The sequence below is a fragment of the Tiliqua scincoides genome, chromosome 3 (assembly GCF_035046505.1).
Source record: "Tiliqua scincoides isolate rTilSci1 chromosome 3, rTilSci1.hap2, whole genome shotgun sequence".
NCBI lineage: Eukaryota > Metazoa > Chordata > Lepidosauria > Squamata > Scincidae > Tiliqua > Tiliqua scincoides.
In genome coordinates this window covers 62,617,943-62,643,409 of record NC_089823.1, presented here as the reverse complement: position 1 = coordinate 62,643,409, position 25,467 = coordinate 62,617,943, and the positions used below count along the sequence as shown (strand labels likewise).

The window sequence follows — 25,467 nt, the reverse complement described above, 5'->3', positions numbered from 1 at the left end:
TTTCCAGGACGTCCTGGAATCCCAACCTGGTTCCATGCTGCCAACATATCAGTGATGATAGTGATATTGTCTTTCAGCACTAGGATTTGTTGAAACAACTACTACTATGATTGGAGTCACTCAATCTGTTCAATTGGAGCTGACAGTCCAGGAGGCAGTAAACTAAAGCTTGGCTACAGCAGCTCATTGAGGACATGAACATTCCAGGCACACTACCCCACTACCCTATTCTGGCATTGCTGAATTTTGCCTTGAAGTGCTAGTGGGAGTGACGGTGACTCATCAGTTTTTGTTTCCTTCCACAAACTGTTTCAAGAGGGAAAAATATCCCAAATTAATGTAATTAAGCCATTTCTGCCCAACATAGCCTATACAAAACAGGGATCAAATGTGTACACTTGTGGGCTGGGCAGAAATGGGCTAATGCTTTTAACCCATGTGTTAAAGTGTTTTTGCTTGCATAGTGAAAACTGAGCAAAGTAGGTTTTTTTAAAATCTCTTGACAGGCTACAGTGAGATGCTTTTCCCTTCCTATGTTATATTGTTTCCCGTACAAATTAATATTTCTACAAAAGTTCAAATAATTTTTTCATGGATCATAAATGAATAATAGGCATTTTATACTATCCGCACAGACACACAGCCTTTCAATTTCAATGTATTTAAACAGGAAATTCTTCGCAAATATGTTCTACTTAGAATGCATACTCTCATTCCAATTACTACAAGTAAAAAATGTTAGTTTTCCTGATCTGATTGCCATATGCCTATGCAAATACAATAATAAATGGCACAAATATTGTACGGGTCCTTGGCTTATTAGAAAAAAATTTGCCAGTCCACCAGATCAGATAGTTTGCCTTATATCAGCCTTATATCCTTACAACAGGATGACCTCAAGAAAAAAAACATGCGAAGCACTTTGCACACTTAGGAAGTGTTGTATAAATGGTAAATATTATTGAACATCAATATAATGTATAACACCCCCAACCTTTACTTCCAAAATATTTTAAAATCTATGTTAAATGTACCTAATATTTACATGTTGACTATAATCATACCTACCAGACCAGGCCTTGGAATAGGTTAATTGCATAGGAAGATTTTACTATGTTTACATTTTTGTCTTAAATTAATTTTTTAAAGCACAGTAAAGAGTCTGAGAACAAATTATTCAACTGTTTATCATACATAAGACTGCATGACTATAATACAAAGGGCTTGTCTTTTCATTTAACGTTACAATATACACAGCAAGTCCGGACTAGATCTTACAATCTGAACACAGGTATTTAACCTTTTCCATGCTGTTTATGTTTACAATGCACAGAAGTCCTGTAACCAAACTGTGTAGTAAAGCACACAAAACTGGACTGTAACATAACACAGTATGCAGAAGCATTGGAGTTTATGATTTTTCATTATGTAGGTTTAAAAACAGTATTAATTTTTGGTGCTTGCTAAGGTGTGGCAACCAGCACAGGAGGAAAACAAGTTACCCATATTTTTTACCCTTATATTCCTAGACAGCAGTAAGTACTGGATTCCTTTTTATATTGCTAGACTCAGTGTTCCATTTCTAAGATGACAGCCTTTCAGTCACCAAATGTTTTTGAACTACAAAAGTTCAAAAATACTTTAATTCACAGGTTTAAATTTCAGTACAAAAGCAGTATGGATCCTTTGATAAAAACAGAAGGTGATTTACAAAGACTGATAATTCCCCCAAGAATTCCTCCACATGTGCACTGGATGCAGCCTCTCTGCTTCCACTGAAAGGACTGCAAAAAACAAAAAGGAAAGAACAGAACACTTTTTGTTCAGAAGAACTGACCTAGTTGGTCACATGGAACTGACCAGTATGAAGTACACAGTTTTCTACTGAATGACCTTTTTCAACTGGTTTACTTGCAGAGGTAGATTACTGCTTTTTAACACATAAAGGGCAAAGAGTGTTAAACACTGGGAAAGAGAATCACTTATCCTATTCCTCAATTTAATCCACTGTGTTTTTATCCATAATTTAAGAATCTTTATATGGATCCAGAAATTTAGCAACTGCCAAGCTGACTGTGTTATATTAAGGCAGCAGAACCCAAAAATTAGGCACCTGTACAGCCTGCTAACCTCAGGTCTCACATGAGTTTTTTTTTCCTTTTTTTTCCTTTTTGCTTTACTCATACTAGTGTTTTGGACCTGTTCATGCAATCGAGGTCTTACCTTCAAGTTTACATTTATGCTAATAAGGAATACAAGAATCAACTGCTGATTTCATAGCTTCTGGATCTAGTGTCCCTTTTACTTTCAGAAGCCTGAACACATTTATAATGTAACAGATGTTATTATAGTCTTGAATTAGATGTCAATCTATCATGTTCAGTACACAGATTGCTGTAAATGTATTGGCTATGAATTCAACAACAGTTCCAGTTTTGTTTAAGCAATAGTACAGCCATAATTTTCAACTGACATTTAAAAATGGTCTAGTTACACCTTGTGTCAAAGTGCAGAACTGCTACATTATTGGTTACAGACATCTATGTGCTATAAAAACAGCTTTGGTACAATAAATTATCAAAAAAGAAAATAAATTTTTGTAAAATTCACAGCATAATTGTGAGGCAAAAAAGCAGTCACATAAAATTCTGCATTTTTAAAAATGTTCAGGATGAACAGAAGACATCTTTGTGCAGAAGTAATGGTGGAGAAACCACGTGCCCAGTAAAAGCAAAAGAAAAAAAAAGTAAAAAGCAGGAAGGGACACAGTTGTAGCTATTTCCATCAAAAGCAAACCACTACGCCTGTGACCTTCAACCAATAAGGAAGTCAACTTTATGACACACGCAAAGTGACCTTGCAATACCTTACAATAAGTGGGTCACAAAAGTCTATTTTAAAAGAAAGGCCTCTTGAATTACCCATTCTCTGTGTTTTCAGCATTAAGGACCATCTGCATGTCCAAAAGTGATTGCATCTGAAATGGTAGGCTCTTCTAACTTAGAGTCCAAATCCATAAGGCCAAAGGTTATCCCAAAGACCACCACTTAGACTTCCCCTGGACTGGCCAAGACCAACCTGTTGATTGCTTCTCAGTGCAACTTAGTTACAAGACCAGTCATATTCCAATACTAGCTGATTGTGGTCTCAGATACAAGAGACACAGAATCCCATTATAATTGCTGCTTTGATTCTCAGTAGGTTCAGATAAGGAGAGTCCTGATCACCGCCATTTAGCATGCTTAATGTGCCTTATGAATGCCATTACAACCGTCCCTTTTTGCAGCTGAAGATTATATTTTGCAATCTGAAGGTCCCTCTTCCTTACAGTACTCATATGTGTTTGGAAAACTAAAACTCACCCCACCCCCCAGTTTTAAAAATAAACTAAAAATAACCATTTATATGATCCTAGGCAATGCCTTTAAAAAGCTGTTTGCAACTAAGAACAACATCTGAACATTTACCCCATTTGAATGAGGGGAAAAAAAATCTATGACTTGGTTGTGGTAATTAAAATAAGGGCAGCCAGGTGAGACATCACCTCAAAGCTATCTAGGATAGGTCTGGACATGGCTCTAAAAACTTCACTGTCCCTTTGCAATCTGTTCAAGTTTAAAAAAATAGTCAGCTTTGCCCTCTTGTAGCGGTTCAATAAGTCTATCTCCTTCTGATTCAAGCAGCTTTGCACTTTTTTTTTTCTTTTTTCTTTTTTTTTTTTTGGAAAAACACCACTTCTATAAAAACACACAAGAAACAAATTTGTTTCAATTTAGTCACGAGCTAGCCACAGGACTTTGCTGAACACAAACTCCTGTCATGGGAGACTCTTCTCTATCAATTCCCTGCCTCATTGCAAGGTGTCCTTCAGTCATGTAATGAGCAGGACCTGTATTAGCAGAAAATTGGTATGTTGGATGTCCTGCTATGCCAGTCTCTTGGCGGGGATTAGAGTAGACTGTTAAATTGACGTCCATAGCTCCATTTTGTCCAAAGTCCAATGTATTAGCAGCCACTGGGCGGTTCTGATAGGCTTGATTGCCTTGATTACCAGTTGAGGAGGAAGATGTAGAGGAAGAAGTAGTTGAGGAAGACAGGGATGTCATGGAGTGGTGACTATGACCCACCTCCATAGAATCCTGGGTGGAGGAGCTGTTTGTTGGAGAATTGTAGACCCTTGGCCTGGTCCGGCTACCTAAGGCCTGCTGTCCATGATGATGGTGATGGTGGTGGTGGTGGTGGTGGTGGTGGTGGGAGGGGTTTCCATGGTGATGGTGTAATGCATTCTGTTGCTGAGGGGTTACATGAAAGGAAGTTTCTTGAACTGGATGAGTTTCAACAGTGACTTGCGTAGGAGCTTCAGTGCCTGTCCAACCAAGAGGAGGCGGAAACTGCTGTCGAACCTGTAATTAAAGGGTTACTGTTATTTTATGCCACACACTTCAAACTAAATTCACTGAAATCAGCTTTTTGAAAAATGCCAGGCTAAATCTGAAAAAACCAACTTACAATAGTACAGGCATCCCCCCATATCTGCGAGCGTGCTACCCCTGCCCCGTGTGGATACAGAAAACATGGATATGGTGGACACTTGTATACAATAAATAGACACACCTTGAATCCTCCATGAATTGAATGCCCACTATAGTATCTTTGGTTTTCATGTGTTGTGATAACAGCACAGATATTTTGCTTACACAGAAGAATTCATGCTTAAAACTGATGAACGTGACATGCAGGCACAGATTCTGCATGCTAGTGGGAGACTAATGTTAACAGGAAGCAGTTCTGCTTCTTGTTAACATTTGTTAGTCTTCCCCTACTATGCAGGCTCTGTACCTGAATGTCACATTCTTCAGTTGAAGCAAGAATTCTTGATTGTAAGCAAGCAAGCAAACTCTTCGGTTTAAACAAAAACTGCCATCTTTATGGATGAAATACAAAGTTACTGTAACTGGCATGGAGGAGATGTGCAGGGGGAACCCCGAATCAGTGGATAATTGAAACAGTGGATGCTGAATCCACAGATATAGGGGGATGACTATGTTTTGGAGCATGTAAAATAGCTTCCTAGTTTTTCAAGAAAAATAAAATAGGTTTGCATCTGACCTCACACGAAGAGGCTCAGCAGCTACCAAGCTCCTTCTGTTCATGGAAGGAGAGCTATGGTGATGGCAAGAGATTCTTTCTTAAACAGGACTCCTGTTTAAGTCCTGTTCAATTCTCCTTACATAAAAGGGTGTGTGTCCACGGACTGTCTCCATGTGAAATGTTAGGCTGCAACCTACTAAAAGTAATTTAAGCATGAACATTCAACAAGTGATACACTTTGCCACAAATGAACTATATTGATCAGTGTCATAGGATGTTTTGAGTGCTGGTAACCTTGGCAAGTAATTGCACTGAAAGGAACTGATACCTGTCTTGCCAATGATTTAGATGTCAACAGAGATACACAATACATTAAATTGCAAAAGTGGTCAAAGTCTTTACTGGACATTAAAACAAACAACAAATCCTAAAATGAGGACAAAAAATTAAGTACTGAAAGATGTACTAAATATTTAGAGGATACTGTGCTGTCATCCGAGTAGCAAAATTTAGGAAGAATGTTGCCAACAATTTAACAAAGAGATAATTTTAACAGTGCTATACAGTGAAAAGACAGTGCTGGATTTCAACATAAGGGACATTAGCTTAAGAGTTCACACTGCCTTGACTGCAACGTGCATGAGTAAGTCATTATCCATTACAGCCGAAAACAGAAAAGAGAACCGTAGAGCATAAGAGGATGAGGACAGAATGACATGTCTGAGGTACAGTCCAGGTAGCTTTGCCACAATATTTGAACCAGGTCACTCAGCCATTTCAGGTCTTTGATTTACAGTAACAAGGAGTTCTTTTTAAGTTCCTTACCTGTGGACTATGTGTTTCACAATCCATAGCTTGCACAGCAGCAGTGAAGTGTCCACCACTATGTCGATGCTGATGAGTAGGATCTGATCGTGCCCTTCCACTGTTGCTTGTCCCAGATGAGCCACCTTTCAAAAGTAAGCAAACACAAATGAAATTAAAAAATAGTTAAATACTTACTTTCCAGTCCAAGAAACAATCAAGTTGGATATTATTCAAAATATAACAAAATACACTTTACAAAACATTATAACCATACCAAAATTAGAAAAGGTATTATGCAAGTAATAAAAAAGAACAAGGATTTTCACATTTAAGATAGGATAGCAAAGACTATATCTAAAAATTGTTTTTTTGAAAAGGTAGAAGTTAAGAGATTGCTATTAATAAGAAAAACTAAGAAGCTAATTGGAAACATTTTTCAAACAGAATTAAGATTTCAAAAATAAATACGTTATCTAGTCAGTAACTATTCTTACAAAGATGTATAGCGCAATCCTATGCCTGTTTACTTAGAAGCATGTTCTATTGCAGGTGTTTCTCAAACTGCGGGTTGGGACCCACTAGGTAGCTCGCGAGCCAATTTTAGGAGGGTCCCCAGTCAATCCAATCTGTATTTTATTTTGGATGTATTAGATTGATGCTACCAGGGTCTGTGACAGAAATTGGAGGAAATGTAACAGATCTGTACATTTAACAGGCTATGATGTATGTTTTTAAAAATGATAATCAATGGGGTTTACTCCTGGGTAAGTGTTGATAGGATTGCTGCCTCTGGGACATTTGGGGAATGTTTTTTAAACAGATCAGCAACTGCTTGGGAGGGTTAGGTGAGTTCTTTATTTTAAATACAATTTTAAACTTATATTTATTGTAAACTTTTACTTAGATTTGATTCTGTCATATGGGGGAGTGTTAAAAATATTCCTGCTTGATGATGTCACTTCTGACCATAATATAACTTCCAGGTTAATGACATCATTTCCGGTCGGTTCCAACAGGTTGTTCCTCTAAAAAAGTGGGTCCCAGTGCAAAAGCGTTTGAGAACTACTGTTCTATTGTATTCAGTGGAGCTTATGCCCAAGAAATTGTGCATAGCCTAGCGACCTCAGATAAAAACAAACAAAAAGTAACACCATACCTGAGCTTGAAGATGTGCTAGAAGTGGTTCCTGAAGACTGTGACTGCTCCATAGCAGGACTTGTAGACACACTGTTGCTTGTATTTGTACCTTCATCTGCTGTTTTCTTAAAGAAACTGTGCTGCAGGGCATAATAAGGTTGAATTCGGGTTTTCGGGTCATAATCAAGCATCCTTAGGATTAGGTCTTTAAACTTCAAGTAGTCTGCTACAGTATGACCCGATTCCCCAGCACGACGACCCCCTGGTCCTCCTGTTTCCACTCCAAGTATATTGTGAAGTTTACGGGTTCCAGGTGGTTTGTACTCCTGTTGGCAAAGCAAACATAAACTTATTGAAAATATATAGTTAGTTTTCTTACTACCATGCCTCAGTTTGGTAACAAACAATGAACATCACCACATATCAAAATATTGTTGACTAATAATGCACATATAATTTTTTTTAAATGTTAAAGATAGTTATGTTTATTTTAAATGCACAAGTATCAAAAATAAATTTATGATGCATGTCTAATCTTACTTGGAAAGAATTCTCATTTAAATCAATGGAAACAACAAATAACTGAGTTTATGGCTCAGATTCAAGATACTTAGGCCCAGATGTGCAAAAACACCCATGGAAATCAGCATTTCCCAAAGAATAACTGCATAACTTGGATGCAAAAACTATATGGGTTTCCTCATCCATTAGCTTCCCATAGAATTAGACACATACTCTTTTCACTTCTTAATCCACGAATTCTAGATCTTTCACATGGGTTTTGAACATATGGTTGGAAAGTTCATGTGGCTGCCAATATCCATGACTTTCTGAATCCTTTGGGGAGATGAGATGGCTTTCTACATTGTCTCACAGCAGCACTCTTCTTTGCCAGTACTTGTCCTCCACTTGCTTTGCGCTTTAAAGGGCAGCCATCTTCATCCTGCTGAAGGGGGGTGCTGTATCTACTAGGCAGTCTCACTGTGTTCAATGGGGCTTACTCCCAGTAAGTGAGTACAGGTGGCACCTTGGTATCCACTGACTTGACTCACCACTGATACTGAGGTCTACCTTTAAATGCCTTGTAATAAGGAAAAAAGCACCGAAATCCAATTTTCCACCTTTGCGCTATTAAATACCGTAGATACTTGCCAATAAGTTGATCTCACGGATAAGTTGAGGGCAGGTTTTGAGCCAAAAATCATGAAAATTTTCTATTACTCTCGAATAAGTTGGGAGTTAAACTTAGGGGGGTGTCTGAGTTTGACTAGTTTGATTTTACCCAAGGCCAGATCCTGAAAAATAGCCTACCAGTAATTGTTACCTAAGAATCATACAGTCTCTAATTTATTAAAAACATAGAAAGTATTAAAAACACAATATACATACATAGTAAAAACAGTATTAAAAACAGTCTCTAATTTATTAAAAACTATGACCTATCACATAGATCATAAGACACATTTTAATTCATTAACTTTTAAAATTGCATTCTTCACAACCTTTTTGTAAACATTATCAGAATAAGGCCACAATTCTATCCACACTTTCCTGGGAGGAAGCACCACTGACTTTAATGGGACTTACTTCTGAGTAGGCAAGCCTAGAATTGGACACTGTAAGCAGCATACCAGTAGAACCATTTATCAAATCTTCCTTAAGGTGCCTGGTGTGTTAAGCCAGAGGCACACAACACACAGTTTAGATGACATAACTGGGAGATGAAATTCAATTCACAGCAGAAAGACAAAGAATCACTGACCAAGTGCAGCTGCACATAGTTGCAACCCTATTTACTCAGAAGTAGACCCTCTGCAGGATGACAGGCAGTGGCATCTCCACTGGACCTTGTGTGAGGTTCCTAGCAGCTGTGCCTCCTGCCCGCCTGTACCTGACCAATCCCCCCATTTTGTTGGGAGCCTGAGGAGCCCTGGAAGACGCAGGGCGTGCAGGGGCAGACTACCAGCCTAGCGCTCCCCTGCGCCCTCTCAGAGCCCACCGTGTGCACTCCCTGCCACAGTCCCGCCACCTGTGGGGGGGAGGTAGTGGAGCAGGGGCATCCTGGTTGCTGCCATCACTACTGCTGGAGCGACGGACGGCAGGGAGCATCTTGCACGGCCCACTCCCAAGCACACGGCTGCAGCTGTGGTAGGCAGGAAGGGAGGTGCACTGCCCCCATGTTGGGGAGCACCCGGCAGGGAGTTGGCAGCGCATGACACTCCCTGCATGCCCCCTGCCCTTTGTTGATCTGGGGGTGGCAGCAGTCAGGAAGACCTTCGCTGTTGCAGGCGGCAGGACTGTGGTGGGGAGTGAGTGCGATGGGTTCCAAGAGGGCATGGGGGAACACCAGGTCAGCAGGCTGCCACTGCACACCCTGCCTCCTTTGGGGCTCCTCTGGCTCCCAGTGCGATGGGGAGACTGGCCAGATGCAGGCGGGCGGGAGGCACAGCTACTGGGAACCCCACATGAGGCCCATTGTTCCTCCCACTTAAGGAAAGCTACCTCTGACACAATCCTATGCATGTCTACTCAGAAAATGAGTCCCGCTGTGTTCAGTAGGGCTTACTCCCAGGAAAGTGTGTACATAAGAACAACCCCACTGGATCAGGCCATAGGCCCATCTAGTCCAGCTTCCTGTATCTCACAGCGGCCCACTGAATGCCCCAGGGAGCACACCAGGATGGCAGTCCAAATTGTGTAATTGTAAATGGCCAGCCATGAGTTTAGTGACATGGCATGAATGAGAGCAAGGTTTGGGGGCAAAATTCTATGCCCGTTTGCTCAGAAGCAAGCCCCTGGGGCTTCCTGTTCTGTGACTGAGTTAGTCCTTGGTGCAACTTGCTCAATAAGCAAACAGCATGGCAAATCCTGCTGTCAACTGCAAGACTGGACCAGGAAGCTTATGGCCACAAAAAGGGGGAAGCCCTGAGAAGCAAGCTCTTAACCCTTTCAGCTGGCAAGTGCTGCTAGAATACATGCCGATACTGAAAGTCTGCCAGTCGATGAATGGCAATGCTGGAGGATGGACTAGTATGGCTCTTCCATGAAGAAACCCTCAGATTGGAGTCAATGTGTGGCTGCATATCCCATGAGAGTTGAAACACATGGACATCTGACAGAATAATGGAACATTTGTAACAGGCCTTAGCTTACCCTTTTTCCATCTTTGGTCTTCTTTAAGTTCCAAGTGCCATCTGGCAACTTCTCAAAGAACTTTCTTGCTTTTGGTGCTTGGTCAAGAATGTGAGCAGGCGCTATCCCCAAAACTTCCACTATTTTATTCATTTGATCCACCTGTTTAGAAAGGGGGAAAGGGGGATTTTTTAAAGTCTAGGTGAAAAAAGCAGGTCAGCTTGCACAATCACTTTAGCTGGTAATTTTAGATGCTGCTAAGCATACTTTTTTTTTTTAACGACAACAGAAAGGTCAATTAGATCATCACTGCCTTTTACAGTGTTACATACCTCATTTGCTCCACTGAAGAGGGGTTCTCCAGTGTGCATTTCTACTAAGATGCAACCAAGGGACCACATGTCAATTGCAAGATCATAAGGCATTCCCAATAGCACCTCTGGTGAGCGATAAAAACGACTCTGGATATACTGGTATATCTGTGTTTTTAAAACAAAGGCATTATAAACTTATAACTCATTTGTAATAAAGTAATAAAATATTTGTTACAAAGTTTTCTAATCACTGAAAACAGCAGACAACTTCAGAAAAGTAGTCATAACAGCTGAATAAAATTGCCAAACTTAATTTACAATACAGTTTTGTACAACAAAATTAGTAAAAATTATAAGAACATTTTGCTATTGTGTTCTGAACTTTTGTATTGGAATTAGTTTTTAAAAGGTGATTCGCTACAACTGGGAACTTAATGCTTCACATGTTATATTATTGTGGTTTTCACTGAAAAATGAGATGACTGATATTCAGCCCATTAGATCTTTTGACTGTCCTGTAGATGTCTCAGAGCGTTAGACATTTTAGAAACAGAAAGTATTAAAACACTGGCCATGATCTAGCAGAGTTCAACAGGCTTAACTATATTCTAAACTGCAGATTTTTTTAAAAGTATAAGTGATTAATTCTCATGAAATCTTAAAACTGAATAAACCTGTACTCCACATTTACAAGGTATGCATAAGAAAATGATTTTAATTTTCAAATTGCCTTGGATCAATTCTTAATACTCACCCTCTGTCCAAGTTGGCAAGAACTGCCAAAATCAACGATCTTGATAGCGCTTCGTTTGGGGTTACAGAGCAGGATGTTCTCAGGTTTTAGGTCACAGTGAATGATGCTAAGTTCAGGAGTTGCAAGAAAAAGCAGTGCAGTGCACATCTGCTGTGCAAATTTTCGTGTCAAGTTCAGTGAAACCCCTCTGAAGTTTGTGTTCCGCAATAGATCATAAAGGTTGTAAGAAAGCATTTCAAAAACTAAACAGAGATGGTTTCGGAACATAAAATGGCGCTTTAAATGCACTAAAAGGAAAAAAAGAAGAAAACAAATTAAAACTACAAGTGCAGTTTCAAAAATGAAAATCATCATGTAGTACTTGGAATATATCACAGAACTGTCAGTTTCTAAAATAAGTTGCTTTTAGGCCATTTCTGCACACATGCCCTACAGGTAGCACCTAAATGTTGTGTGTAAAGGTGGGGCCTCAGTATCCACAAGGGATCCATTCTCAGACACACACCCCCCATACAGAAAACCACAGAACTACATCTGTTGTTTTGGCCCCTTAAACTCTCCCCAAAGGCGACCAGAGCTGCATGATCATCATCACTGGAGGACTTTCTGAAGCCTGTAGAGGCTGCACGTGTCTGCCCATAGCCTCTGCAGGCTTCAGAATGGTCCCTATGGGCAAAAAAGTGCTATTTTCAGTTTCCAATGATGTTTTTATGCCTTTTAAGGCGCTTAAGACCCAGGCCTCATTCTTTTTTTGCCCATAAGGGCCATTCTGAAGCCCACAGAGGCCACAGGTGGACACAGGCAGCCTCTGCAGGCTTCAGAAAGCCCTCCACTCCAGTGGCCTTCAGAAGTTTCAGGCTGAGCCTAGTTTGGCTCAATGCAGGTCCAGGAGACCAGTGTTGAGCCAAATCTGCAGATAAACAGGACTCACCTGTACATACCCAAGGGGAAAGATGGGTTTAAAGAAAGGTATGTTTTACTACATTTATTGTGTATTCTGTACTGTTCATTTCAAGGTTGAATACATATTATCCAGTGCTACTTGGGAGACTATCAATGACAAGCCCATAGAGAGCAAAGTGTTCACAAAAATCTGACCCACTCTGGACGTTTGAAGAACAGGGACTGCAACTTGCTTCCCTATTGTGCAAACTATCACTGTGCTGTTTCATCCAGATGTGTTATCTGTCAATTTGGTCAATGCATTTTGCTTCACATCTACTGATAAAGCAAAAATGCTCCATCCATGTAATTTGAGTATTGATTCAATGTAACTGAAGGCAGTGTGAAAATATTTTAAATCAACAATTGAGATTTAAAGCATATATTGACCATGGACATGGATGAGAGAAGTTTTGGGTTTGTTTTTTTCTCCTTACCCAATTAAACTATCAATAAGTTCAAAATACCAAGCAAAATTTAATCCAGAGACTTCTTACATGGACTTCAGATCAGGCTCAAAGTTAGTAAAACCGAGTGCAGCAATTACAAGGGAACTATATTGCTGCCATTTCTAGAAAAAAATTTCCCTCTATTTTGATGTCTGAAATCAAATAAGTATTTAAAGACAAATTTAACAAGCTCAGTGCTGTTTTGAAGCTGTTTTGCTAATACACTAACTGGTTCTGTATTCCATATTTACAATGCAAAGCAATTCATTCCAGAGTACAAGACACAAAAGTAGCTATACAATCTTGACCATCTACTAGTACTTTAGAAAATGTTATTTCTGTTATTACAGATTGATAAAATTGATCAATTTCAATCTGTAAGATTGATATTACAGATTGATAAAAACATTGAGACCAAAGAATATGCATCACAGCTTTCATCTACATATTCTAATCCAAGTAAATTTTTAATGCTTTGAGTCCATTAAAAATGTATAGCAAATGAAAAACAAAACATTTAGCCTACAACATCTAGTTAGAAGGGGCTGACCATTTGGGTCCAAAAGACTTCTTTGCAACAAGAAATGGTCCTGACCACTGCAAACAAAGTGATTATGAAAGAAATCATTCCTAGCCATTTAGTTATTTGATTTTTCTCTGTAAACCGCTTTGTGAACTCTTAGTTCTGGTGCGCCAGCTGCGTCCGTACTTGGATCGTGCAGACCTGGCCACGGTGATCCATGCTACGGTGACATCAAGGTTAGATTATTGTAACGCGCTTTATGTGGGGCTGCCCCTGAAGACGGTTCGGAAACTGCAATTAGTGCAGAATGCGGCAGCCTGTGTGGTCACTGGAGCTAGGCGGTTTGACTCTGTCCTAGGTCACTGGAGCTAGGCGGTTTGACTCTGTCACTGGAGCTAGGCGGTTTGACAGCTTCTCCGGGGGCTACATTGGCTGCCCATTCGTTTCCGGGCCCAATTCAAGGTGCTGGTTTTGACCTTTAAAGCCCTATACTGCTCTGGGCCAGGTTATCTTAGAGATCGCCTACTAGTGACTCTGTCCAGGTCACTGGAGCTAGGCGGTTTGACTCTGTCACTGGAGCTAGGCGGTTTGACAGCTTCTCCGGGGGCTACATTGGCTGCCCATTCGTTTCCGGGCCCAATTCAAGGTGCTGGTTTTGACCTTTAAAGCCCTATACTGCTCTGGGCCAGGTTATCTTAGAGATCGCCTACTCCCGTACAATCCGGCTCGTCCTCTCAGGTCATCAGAGAAGGCCTTTTTACAAGTGCCGCCGCCTAAGGAGGTACGTGGGGCGGCGGCAAGAAATAGGGCCTTCTCAGTAGTGGCACCAACGTTGTGGAACTCCCTTCCCCTTGACTTGAGAATGGCTCCCTCCCTCGAGACCTTTCGGCAAGGCCTGAAGACCTTGTTGTTTAACCAAGCCTTCTGACGTTATGGCCTTTTTAACATCTTTTATATATCTTTTAGTTGCTTTTTTACAGGCCCGATTCCTCTAAGAACTGCTGTTTTATGCTCTTTTATTCTGACTCTTCTGACTACTGTTTTTATGGGTTCTGCTAATGTGTTTTTTAATACGTTTTTATCTGTTTGCGAAATTATGTTTTAATCTGTTTTATATGTTAGCCGCCCTGGGTCCCTTTTTGGGAGAAGGGCGGGATAAAAATAAAGTTGTTTTTATTTTTATTTTTATTATTATTATTATTATTATTATTATTATTATTATATAAATACTGTTAATAATAATAGACCTAGAGGAGTGTAACAACTATTGACTAGTCACAAATATAACCTTCCTCAGCAAACTACTCAAGTGAGTGGTTACTGTACAGGTCTGGGAACTCTTGTAGGAGACAAATTATCCAAATTCATTTCAATGCAGCTTCAGAACCCATTTTGGCTTGGAAACCACCTTGATAACCACGATGAAACCCATTTTTGCCCGGCCCACAGGTGTAAACATTTGGTTCCTGTTGCGTATACGCAACATTGGGCAGAAATGGCTTTAATGTCCTATGCTGCAAGATGGACAGATGAAGTACAATCTGGCTAATTCTCCCAGTAACTTTCAATACCAGGAATGTCTCTTTCTGTATAAACTGTCCAAGCTGGGAACGGGGGCACCGAATTGGAGTGATTCCATTTGTATCTCTCAAGCTGACTCTAGAAGATGGTTCTACCTGACTAATACTTAGCCTCATGGCTTTTATACTATACCCAAACTTCTCTGTGTGGCCTCTTCTTCTGGCGTGTTGGGCCAAGATTGCGCAAGATCTCAATTCCCGTAAGATTTCATGCATTGATTTTAGGTATTTTATCTGCACAGATCTTTTTTTTGTTTTTAATCATCTGAACCTCAGTTTGTTTGTTTCCCTCCCTTCCCATGCTGAAACAAATGCTGAAGGCGGCTCGCAAAGTTTCATAATAAATGTACAATGCAAGCAAACTGGTGTGTTTTAACTCTTATTTCCTATCTCTCTTTTAATATATACCTTCATACATGACTGTTTGGAGATATTAGTTGTAAAACTATATGCCTAATAAAGGTTTGCTGTATGTTGTATAATGCATCACAATTAAGAAAGAGAAAAAAATCAAAACAAAGCATTAAAACATTAATTCTAGCAGTAAAACATTAAAAGAAAGCAAGAACCAATACACATCTTTGAGCTGGGGAGTGGGTGGGGGAGAGAAATTAATCCAGGGAAGCAATTAAGTTTTTAGCCTGCTGATGCTTACGTACAGTAAGAGCTTTGTTACCTAGCACTAACAGGAAAAAAGGGTTGCCAGTGAATTAAATGTGCAAGGAAGTTAACACTAAACATGAATCTTCTTAACACCTTTTATCACTGAATACTGTAATGAAAAGTACTGCTCATCTCAGGGTCATCAATAACTTGTACTGCTGACAGCAGATGGCTCTGACCAGTAGCAGAAGCTGTAGAAGTTTGTTTGAAGCATTTTGCAGATATTTGCCAGACTGCAATTCAGTTGCTTTTTCTTAAAGAAATTGAGGATATTATGCAGCTTCATGACTTCCTGAGCAGAATAACATGACTGCTACTCAGCAACCTTCACCAAAGTTTCCACACAGTATAAAGCAGCAGCCCAAGAGACTTTGGTTTCTTCACTATGATCTTCCTCAGAATCTATTTCATTTGCTTCTCTCCCAATGGACAACCATTTCTATAATTTCAGTGTCTGTCGGGGATTTGAGACATCTACATCATGACTGATGTTAAGCTGCTTTTTAACTTCATAATTCTTCAGTGTACTGAATGGGTTTGAGGAGTCTCTGTTTTGAAGGGCATCCATTATCTCCTGCAGTGGTCTATTTTTTGGTCCAACACCAATGCCTTCAAATTTTTCATCAGAAGACCCCTTCACATATATCACTTCTGCCCCCAATTTTTTCTACACTTCCTTTAAAGTAGTAGACTTGACAGCAGAAAAGGCATGTGTCACATTCAAGACTACATCCTGAATGCTGTACCATGACTGGAACTTTTGGATTGTGCCTTTGAAGTTGAACAGCTTCCTCATAAAAGCCATTTTATTGATGGCTTTTAGTTTTCAAATTCCCTGAATCCATTGGCTGAAGAGGCTTAGCAGGCAAGATACAAACCTTGCTTCAAAAAGATGAGCTTGACAATTATCTAAAATCTGATCAGGCTTTGTGTTTTCTGGCATTCTAAGTTCCTTCAGATGGTCTTTTGCATCAAGAACAAGTTATGTGGAACTAGTATAAAAATATTTCCTTGATCATCCATACTTTAGGCTGTGCATTGTACTCCACTGGCAGACAGCTCTTGGTCACTCGAATTTTGAAAGTAATAGCGATATGATTTTGTGCATGCCAGCAACATTTGCACCTGTAGGCACAGTGATGCGTCCTTGTTCCTCTTGAATCCACGTGCATCAGCAAAGGTTGAAGTCGACAAGCAACACAAAAGCAGTCCCGTCTGATCAGCATTCCAAATACTATCTAGAGTTACACAATTCCTCCCAATCAACGTCTTTAAAAACATACAATATATTCCTGCAGCTCCCTGATCAACGGATTGTATGACTCTGGAGACATCAAGTCTTTGGATACCATGTCATATCTTCAAACGTGTTAAACAACCATCAGAAAAAATGCAGGACTCAATCATTACCATCCACTGAAGTCCTTGGCCTGTTTGATCAACACTGGGCCAGAAACTGGACCACCCTCAGAACATCAAGGAAAACCATTTATAGAATACATTGTCCAACTGCTCCAATTTTGATTTGTGCACCTACATATGCCCAATTGATGGATGATATTTTGCATTTATCAGTATACGAGTGAATGACATATAAGCGTCAGTTGCATATGAAGATATTTGAGGATATCTGGAGGCCATTCCTGGATATAATAAGCTGCATGAAGCGTGTCGATATGAAGATTAACTTTTGTCGTGTATATTATTATTATTATTATTATTATTATTATTATTATTATTATTATTATTATTAATAATAATAATAATAATAATAATAATAATAATAATAATAATTTATACCCCGCCTTTTTGCCCAATGGGCACACAAGGCGGCTTACAAACACTTTAAAAATACAACATTAAAAACAATTTACAATAATTAAAAAATCAAAAAACAAACAAACCCCGTGGATTTTCATATAAAAAGCAAGAACGCCAGCCAGCCTGTCAACAATTAAAAGCTATGTATTAAATATACATATATTTTTCTATTCACCTTTTAGTTTGTAACCTATAATTATGTATGTATCTATGTAATGCTCTTCTTAATTTTTGTCAACATAGCATAAAATAAAATTTTAAAAAATTATTTAAAATTTTTTGGTTTGTGCAATTACAGCATTCTCAGATGCTTTGCTTGTCTCAGAACTTGACACAAATTTCATAAGACCTGCCCCTGTGCCTTATGACTGTCAACAAGAACACCAAAACCTTGCATCACTCTTCAGATTGTTCAATCTGAAAAGATCAATCTGATCTTTTCTCCTCCTTCAAAGTACCTAATTAGGTCCAATTTCTGGGGTATTGACAAGACTTTTCTTTTCTGTCCTATGCTTGCTGATGGTATATTACTAGCCAAAGTTGCAGGACAAGCTGAACAATATCCAAAACAAACAAACATGAAATGACACAAACACCCCAAATTTTACTGCTGACCTCCACAAACACCGAAAAATGATGCCTGATGGCTATTAGAAATCTCCAGTTAAACAAAGGAGGAACTGTATTGCCCTATATATCTGCCATTAACCGAGTTTTCTTTCCCATATTAAAGTGCTGGATAAGAAAATTTCTACTGTATTATTTATTACTGTTCTCAACAGAGTTAGCATCAACCTTGGATCCTGCATGCAGTCTGCCTGCACTTGCATCATTCAGAGTTAATTAAGTGCAGGCAGACTGCATGCAGGATCAAAGGTTGATTAACTTCTGTTGATGTTGATTAACATCATTCATTAACTCTGAATGATGTTGCTATAGCCTTGAATCAATTTTACTTCTTAAAAGAATCACAACTATTCTATAGTTATAGACTATTCCTCTAGGTATAACAAGCATAGATCTAAATGGCTGGAGTCCAGGAAATTGCAGGAATAGAAAGGGCTCCTTAAACCTATCTTTCCTTGGTCAGACAGTTAAGCGTACATTAGTAAACATCAATAGGGTACATCATACTGAAAACATGAATTTAAATACCATTGTTATAAACATAATGTCTCAACATTATGATAAATAGGCAATATGGAGCAATTAGGTAATTTTATCAGCAAGGTCTCAGGTAGCTAAACCTGGGTTTTGACCAGTTGGAAAGAATAATTGCTTTAATACCTATATAATATTTCATTTCTGTGTCATGTTTGTTCATAAGCTCAAGAAGTCGCACTTCAATCTGGGCTTGATTTAGGAAAGCTTTCTTGTTCTTTATAATTTTAATAGCCACCCACTCCTGTTCCACACGGTCATATGCCTTTACAACCTGTAGGACAAAAAAGACACAATAAGTATATCTCATGTTTGTATGAGATCTCAAATCTAAAAAATAAATAAAAATTATTCTTTGAAAATTCAGAGATGCAACTTCAAAAACGAATCAAATGAGCCTTCATAGTTTTAATTAGGACACAAAAATTGTTGGGAAAACGAGACAAATTCTGACAATGTTTTCAATTTGTCAGTCAAGATCATATAGAAACGGTGAAGAGGCTAGTATAGCAATCTTAGATAACGGGCATTTCTCTTCATTATGTTGCTAACTCAACTTAATATTTTTTAAGCTAGCGTACATTACCTGCCCAAATGAACCTTTGCCTATTAAAGAGTCAATTTCATATCGATCCATCCACTTTTCCCCATTTTTCACTATGTAGTCATAGTTATCATCATCATAGCCATCGTTGTAAACTTTCCGTTCCTTTTTGTGGCTAGAATCATCTCCTTGGCCCTGTTGGTGTCGCCGCTTCTTTTTTGCATAGTAAACCTGAAATGAGGTAACGATAATAAGATGAATCCAACCTGAATCACAACGACCAAAATGTAGAATATTATATGCTTGCTGTAGGAAAGTAATGAAACTACGTAACACAATACTATCCAATTCACAAAAAAGTTCAAATTTGTATGTTTTGACAAAGAAACTTGTAAGATTTACTTGTAGCTGTGATATCCAATTTGCAGAGAAGTATAATTTGAGAGAATAACTTTAGCAATGAACAATTACAATTCATACATGTCATGTCATCATGTTGGCAACCTTCAGTCTCGAAAGACTATGGTATTGCGCTCTGAAAGGTGGTTCTGGAACAGCATCTAGTGTGGCTGAAAAGGCCAATTCGGAAGTGACAGTCCCTTCCACACTGGGAGCAAGTGCAGTCTGTCCCTGGTCTGTCTCCCTGGCTATGGGCCTTCCTTCTTTGCCTCTTTGCCTCAGACTGTTGGCCAAGTGTCTCTTCAAACTGGGAAAGGCCATGCTGCACAGCCTGCCTCCAAGCGGGACGCTCAGAGGCCAGGGTTTCCCACCTGTTGAGGTCCACTCCTAAGGCCTTCAGATCCCTCTTGCAAGATGTCCTTGTATCGCAGCTGTGGTCTACCTGTAGGGCGCTTTCCTTGCACGAGTTCACCATAGAGGAGATCCTTTGGGATCTAGCCATCATCCATTCTCACAACATGACCAAGCCAACGCATTTTATTTGTATGCAACTGCAGTTGGCCAGCAAAAACTAATTTCCAGATAAATATGTTTCTTATGCAGCAGTTTACGTTTTTCAAAATGCTAAATTAATCAGCAGGTATTCCTTTGAAGACAGTATATGTTTCTGATAAGCATATACAATAGTCTGTGGCAATAAAAGCTAGAAAATTTTTTCCCCATTGCCACTTTGTATCTTTATTAAAAGTTTAAAGGATAGTAAGTGTATCCTTAGGAGTCACGAAACATTTTAAAGTGCCACTCATAAGTGGTGCAAAATCAACTGTATGTAAATGAAAACAAAACTGAAGAACCTAGCAGATCTTACCTCATTAATATGTTTGTATGTTTTGATCAAATCCACAGAGAGTTTCCTCAAAGGAGCAGTTGCTGGATCACGAAAAGTTTGGGGCATCCGCCTCTGTAAAATGACAATATTTGATACTACTTTAAGCAAACAGGAGAGAACTAACACATTTACAAAATATAAAGGACAAATTATATGCCCTCCTTAAATGGCACAAATAAAGGTGACAAATATTTAAAAATGATAAAATTATACCCTTAATACTAACAACACTGGTCAGAGTCAGTGTCAGCATTCAACAACCTCAGAACGATCCTAGGCACTCGCCCTGGATTCCCCTTTCTCCTTATGCTCCTTCTCAGCAGCAGGCAACTTTCAAAAAAGTTTCTGAACACTTTCTGCTGCCCCTACAGCAGAGGTGAAAGAAGCTGAGCTCTTGCTGTGCTCTGGCCACCATTTTGGTTTCCCTACAAAAACCTGGAATGACACCGAGTCAAAGTTTTTTCAGGAAAGCAAGCTGGTAGCCAGGAACCTCTTTGGGTTCTGCTTCCACCATATCCCCTATGATAGCAACAAAAAATATTTTAAAAGCCATCTAGTGATGCCATCATAACACCTACTAGTCCCACTCCATGAGGGCCCACCAGCTCCCGTTTATGCTTATGTTGAGGTTCTCTCAAATCCACACATCCTATATTCAAACAATCAAGTAATTTAAACAGCTCCATTACACCCAAGAGGATTTTGCAAAGGACTATACTCCATATAAAATAGCCCATACTTCACATTCTGCCTTTAAATGAGGAAGAGATTGTTTAGTGAAAAAAATACGATCAAACAAGGGACTTAATTCCTAAATACTGTCACATAACAATGTGGGTGGGCCAGTTTATCCAACCAACAGATCGTACTAGCAAACCTTTTATGGGACAGTACCACTTCAGGGGTTGCACAGAGGATTTATTGCTTGAATCAACAATTTAAAACACTTTATTAGTGTTACCTGTAATATTATCATTTTTAACACACCTGCTGGGAGGGACACGCCTAGGACACAAGATGTTTGTGGGCCTCTAAGAACTGCATGTATTAGTTTTCCCCAGCTCCAGTAAAGAAGCCAGAAGTCAGAGGAAGAAGCACAAAGTACATCTCTCCTCTTTCTCTGGCCCAGAAAAGGGAAGGGAGCAAAGTTTATTTGTCATGCTATGGTTGCAGGCGTGGAGGTGAACTCTCCTTCATTGCTCTCCTGCTCCTCTTAACTTATTGTTCGATAAATTTTCCACAGGCAATAGGAAGGGAAGCAGCAATGGCTCAACTTCCTTGAGCCCAGCACTGATAAAAAAAATTACCAATGCCCACTCACAATGCAATGAGAGGGTCAAGGATATATGGAAATTAAAATGACAGCAAGCCCAAGGCAGACAGACAGCTGCAGGTGCTATTCTCCTTCTCTTGTATGGTAAGCCACTGAATGCTTAATGAAAAATCAGGGGAAGGTTGCAGTGGACAGCTTAGGCGTGGCCATCCTTGGTTTAAATACTTGCCCATCTGGAGCAAGTATAGCTGATCTGGTTGGAAATTCAAATTCTTGCTTCACTCCATACTTTGGTGTATGTGAGACACTCAATGTGCAATGTTAACACACATCCACTCGTCCAGCCTCCTATGTGACAGTAACCTACTGGGAATTTCTATTTCTACTGTCTTCTCCCTTCTCACACTGATCTACACATCTGCTTCACTTTGCACTTTTTATGTCTGTCTGTCTGTCTGTCTCTCTCCCTCCCTCCCTCCCTCTGAAAACAGGAGCTTCTGTATCTTTCTGTTTTTTACTTGCGCAGAGTAGACGTCTTCAACCTCTTTCTTTGCTATTTTATATACATAAGCTTTCTCCCCTTAGCCATCTGCCTCCCCCACTACAAGATTACAGAAGCATGTTTCACCAATCCCCGCTCCATAGGCTACTCTCCCTCTCTCTTCCTTATACTTTCCACCATCCTTGTGGCAACAGTGGGTCCCCTCACTTAGTCTGTTGTGTCCTCTCTCAACAGTAGCCAGTTTCAAAACACAGTGTTTTGCCTGTTCAGTTGAAAGTCTATTCTGTTTTATTGACTCTGCTTGCTTCTGTTACTTTTATCACCTCTAATAGTGTAATTAATTCCTCAAAACACCTAGTTTTAGTTATTCTTGACTCCTGTCTCTGCTTTTAAGCCTTTAAGTGTCAATATATGGCATGGGAGTGCCACAAGCCAACATTAAAGATCCTTCACCTGCATGTCTGGGAAAGTATATGCATATTGGCACACATATCCTAGAGTACATGTGGAGACAAGCTGGCACTCCCTCTTAACTTCAGCTACCATATGGGGATAATAATACTTATGGCACAGGATGGTTATTAGGATTACATCAGAAACACTCTGGACACTCAAAAACTGTGATAACATTTTTTTTAAAATCATCTTCATCCTGCCGTTCTTCCATGGTAGAACTCAAGTTGGCATACATGGGGTTACAAGGCAGTCACCTGCACAGGATCTGACCTGCTTAGCTTCAGCAAAGTGGATGTAGCATCTGCCATAAAATCATGAAACTAGAATTTTTCCCCCCTTTTAAAGATGTATGAACATGTTCACCAGGGATCTGGATGTGTGCTGAATCAATTCAAGAAGATGACGGAAATGGATACATGTTTCATGTATCAAAAACAGAATACTTCTTAAAATTGCAATATTCTCCAGTTATTGTTCAAACAATCTTTTCCTCTTTATGTTACACATATGCACTGGGCCATAAGAGACAGTGATGGCATAAAATACAGGGTGATCTGAATTCAATGTAAGTAAGTCTTTACTCCCTCAAAAAAATTTTCCTCAAAGAGCAAACTACACTTGTGAGCAGCAGCAATGAACCTGAATTCTGTGTAGGGTTACAAGAAGATATTATCTGGCCAGCAGATGGAGCCTAAAGCCTGTAAAACAAGTTATCTTCCAATTTTAACAACCTGATTATCAACTGTGGACAAGAAATCTAAGAGAAAAGTTTACATAGTTTTTACTAAGCCACCTTAAAATAAAATGGCACTCAGAGGAACATGGTAACATTTTTCAGCAGCAATCATACTTATTGCATTCCTCATACAACTGTAATATCAGATTGCCAATTGCCAAGTACCCCAAACATGAAAAAGTTCTAGCCCACCCTTCTGAAGAATTCGGGGCATTTTCTTTACTGTAATTGCAAGAGTTGTGGTTCATCTGAAGCACCCTTCTAAGGGCACTGTAAAACCTAAAATAGCAGCAGTTCGGATGACTGGCCCCCTCTCCATGCAAAATGGACCAAGTCATCCTGTACAGAAGTTGACAGGCCAGAACTTCAGTGCTCTCTGAATAGGCACGTCATTTACTACATGACACTGATCTAGGCCAGAATGGTACAGAACGACAAAATTTACTTGCAGCTGTTAGACTACCAGATGATGGAGCAAAACCAGCACTAAAAGGAACATAGGGATACTGCAGGGAAAGCTGAATGAATTCTTTACATCTGTCTTCACAGTAGAAGCTATTGAACAAATATCCATGCCTAAACCAGTTTTTATAGATGGCATTAGAAGACTTAAACTGAAGTTCCAAAAGATTAAGTCCTTTGGTAAACGGACAAACTAAAAATGAATATACCTGAAGGCCCAGGCAATATAAATGTGGAAGTTCCGAAAAATGCAAGCTGTTTCTAAAATTAGTTTTATAGTAGACAATTTATACAAGTAAATACAAAGCATTATTAAATCAAAATTAATGAACATATTAGAAGATTCAGATCTTGCTAAAGAATCAATATTGCTTCTCCAAAGTGAAGTTCTGCCTTACCAGTGTTTTAGAACTTCAATGATGTTAACATGTAGACAAAAGTTATATGGCAATACAGTGTATCTGAACTTCCCAAAAAGTTTTTAACAAAGTCAAAAGCTCCTGACTAAACTTAGTGGTCATGGCTTAAGAGAATGTACTTTTTATTAGACTAGTAACTGGTTAAAAAACAGGAATCAGAAGGTAAGAATAGATGGATAGTTTTTGCAGTGGTAACAGATACTGGACTAGATGGACCATTTTAATCCATCAGTTCTCTTATGTGTTTCTCACTTAACTGCCCTAACTATAGGGCAATGCCTTTTATTAGGATCTGTTATAAAGGTCACAAAATAATGAATCAGCTTCTTAATATTTATTTCAAAGCAAAAGAGGGAGGATGTTGCTATGCAAAAGTAGTCCTGGCTGTAGAAGTCTTGATACAGAATGGAAGAAAACAAATCATGCAAGCTAATATAGGCTGTGTAACACTCTTTATTTCCATCCTATGACTATTCCAGCAGTGCAAAGAGGGATTGTGTGAAGGACCATAGCTCAGTGGAACAGCACCTGCTTGCATTCATTTCATGTTTGGGTAGAATAGAAAAATACTCCCATCTGAAACCCTGAGGAGTTGCTGCCAGTCAGTGTCAACAATCCTGGGCTAGATGGCCATTGATTTGATTCTCTGTAATGAAGCTTCGTATTGCAGAGAAGGTCTTCGAGTAGTAGCTGCTCTTAAGAATGTATAGGATTAACCATTGAAATTATTCCCTCCTGAAAGGCACTTCTGTACAGTGAAGACTAAACATGGTATTCAAGGTTGTAGAGCTGAAGCTGATTTTGGAAATCGGTTCACAAAAACAAATCAAAGGAGAATTTCCCTTCTCTTCATTCACTGAATCCATCTAAACTGCCAAAGGCGCTGCAACTGCCATTTTAAAGATATAAATATTTTTATGACTAGACAGATGACAGATATGTGCAATATATCATGTTCAACCATGTATGAAGAAGGCATTCACTAGAAACTATTATTATTTCTAGTACCTCCTGTAATTTGCAGGTGCTTATGATACACAGGAAAGTCGTACAACCTGATGAACTCAAATTTGGAGAAATCCATATAGAAATCTAGTACTTCAAGCATGCCACATAATAGATTGTTACAAGAAAATCCTTTTTATGTCATGTCATACACCTAATCCTGTCACATTACAGGGTTAAGATAATTTAGAAACTAATAACAAAAAATAATATAATTTAGAAGGGTTTTGTTAGCAGCAATATTTGCTGTTGTGAGTTGATAATGTGCTCATTCAGGTTCAAATCCGTGCCCAGCAATGACGTTTTCTGGGTGACTTTGGGTCAGTCAATATCTCTCAGCCTAATCTACCTCAAAGGGTTATTGTGAGGACAAAGGGAGGGAAGGAACCATGTACACCACCTTGAACT

The 25,467-nt window shown here is 39.2% G+C and overlaps 1 protein-coding gene across 1 annotated transcript in view; it reads right to left on the bottom strand.

The window, feature by feature from the left end:
* Positions 1-1,171: 1,171 nt before the first annotated feature.
* Positions 1,172-25,467, bottom strand: part of DYRK1A (dual specificity tyrosine phosphorylation regulated kinase 1A) — a 160,355-nt gene continuing 136,059 nt past the window's right edge. Inside the window, exons 4-12 of the mRNA XM_066620672.1 lie at positions 20,186-20,278; positions 18,961-19,149; positions 18,501-18,648; positions 11,236-11,522; positions 10,500-10,646; positions 10,189-10,329; positions 7,055-7,361; positions 5,917-6,041; positions 1,172-4,403 (exon numbers count right to left, since the gene is read on the bottom strand). Coding sequence (XP_066476769.1) covers positions 3,777-4,403; positions 5,917-6,041; positions 7,055-7,361; positions 10,189-10,329; positions 10,500-10,646; positions 11,236-11,522; positions 18,501-18,648; positions 18,961-19,149; positions 20,186-20,278 — 2,064 coding nt within the window. The 3' untranslated portion in view covers positions 1,172-3,776. The remainder of the gene's footprint in view (positions 4,404-5,916; positions 6,042-7,054; positions 7,362-10,188; positions 10,330-10,499; positions 10,647-11,235; positions 11,523-18,500; positions 18,649-18,960; positions 19,150-20,185; positions 20,279-25,467) is intronic.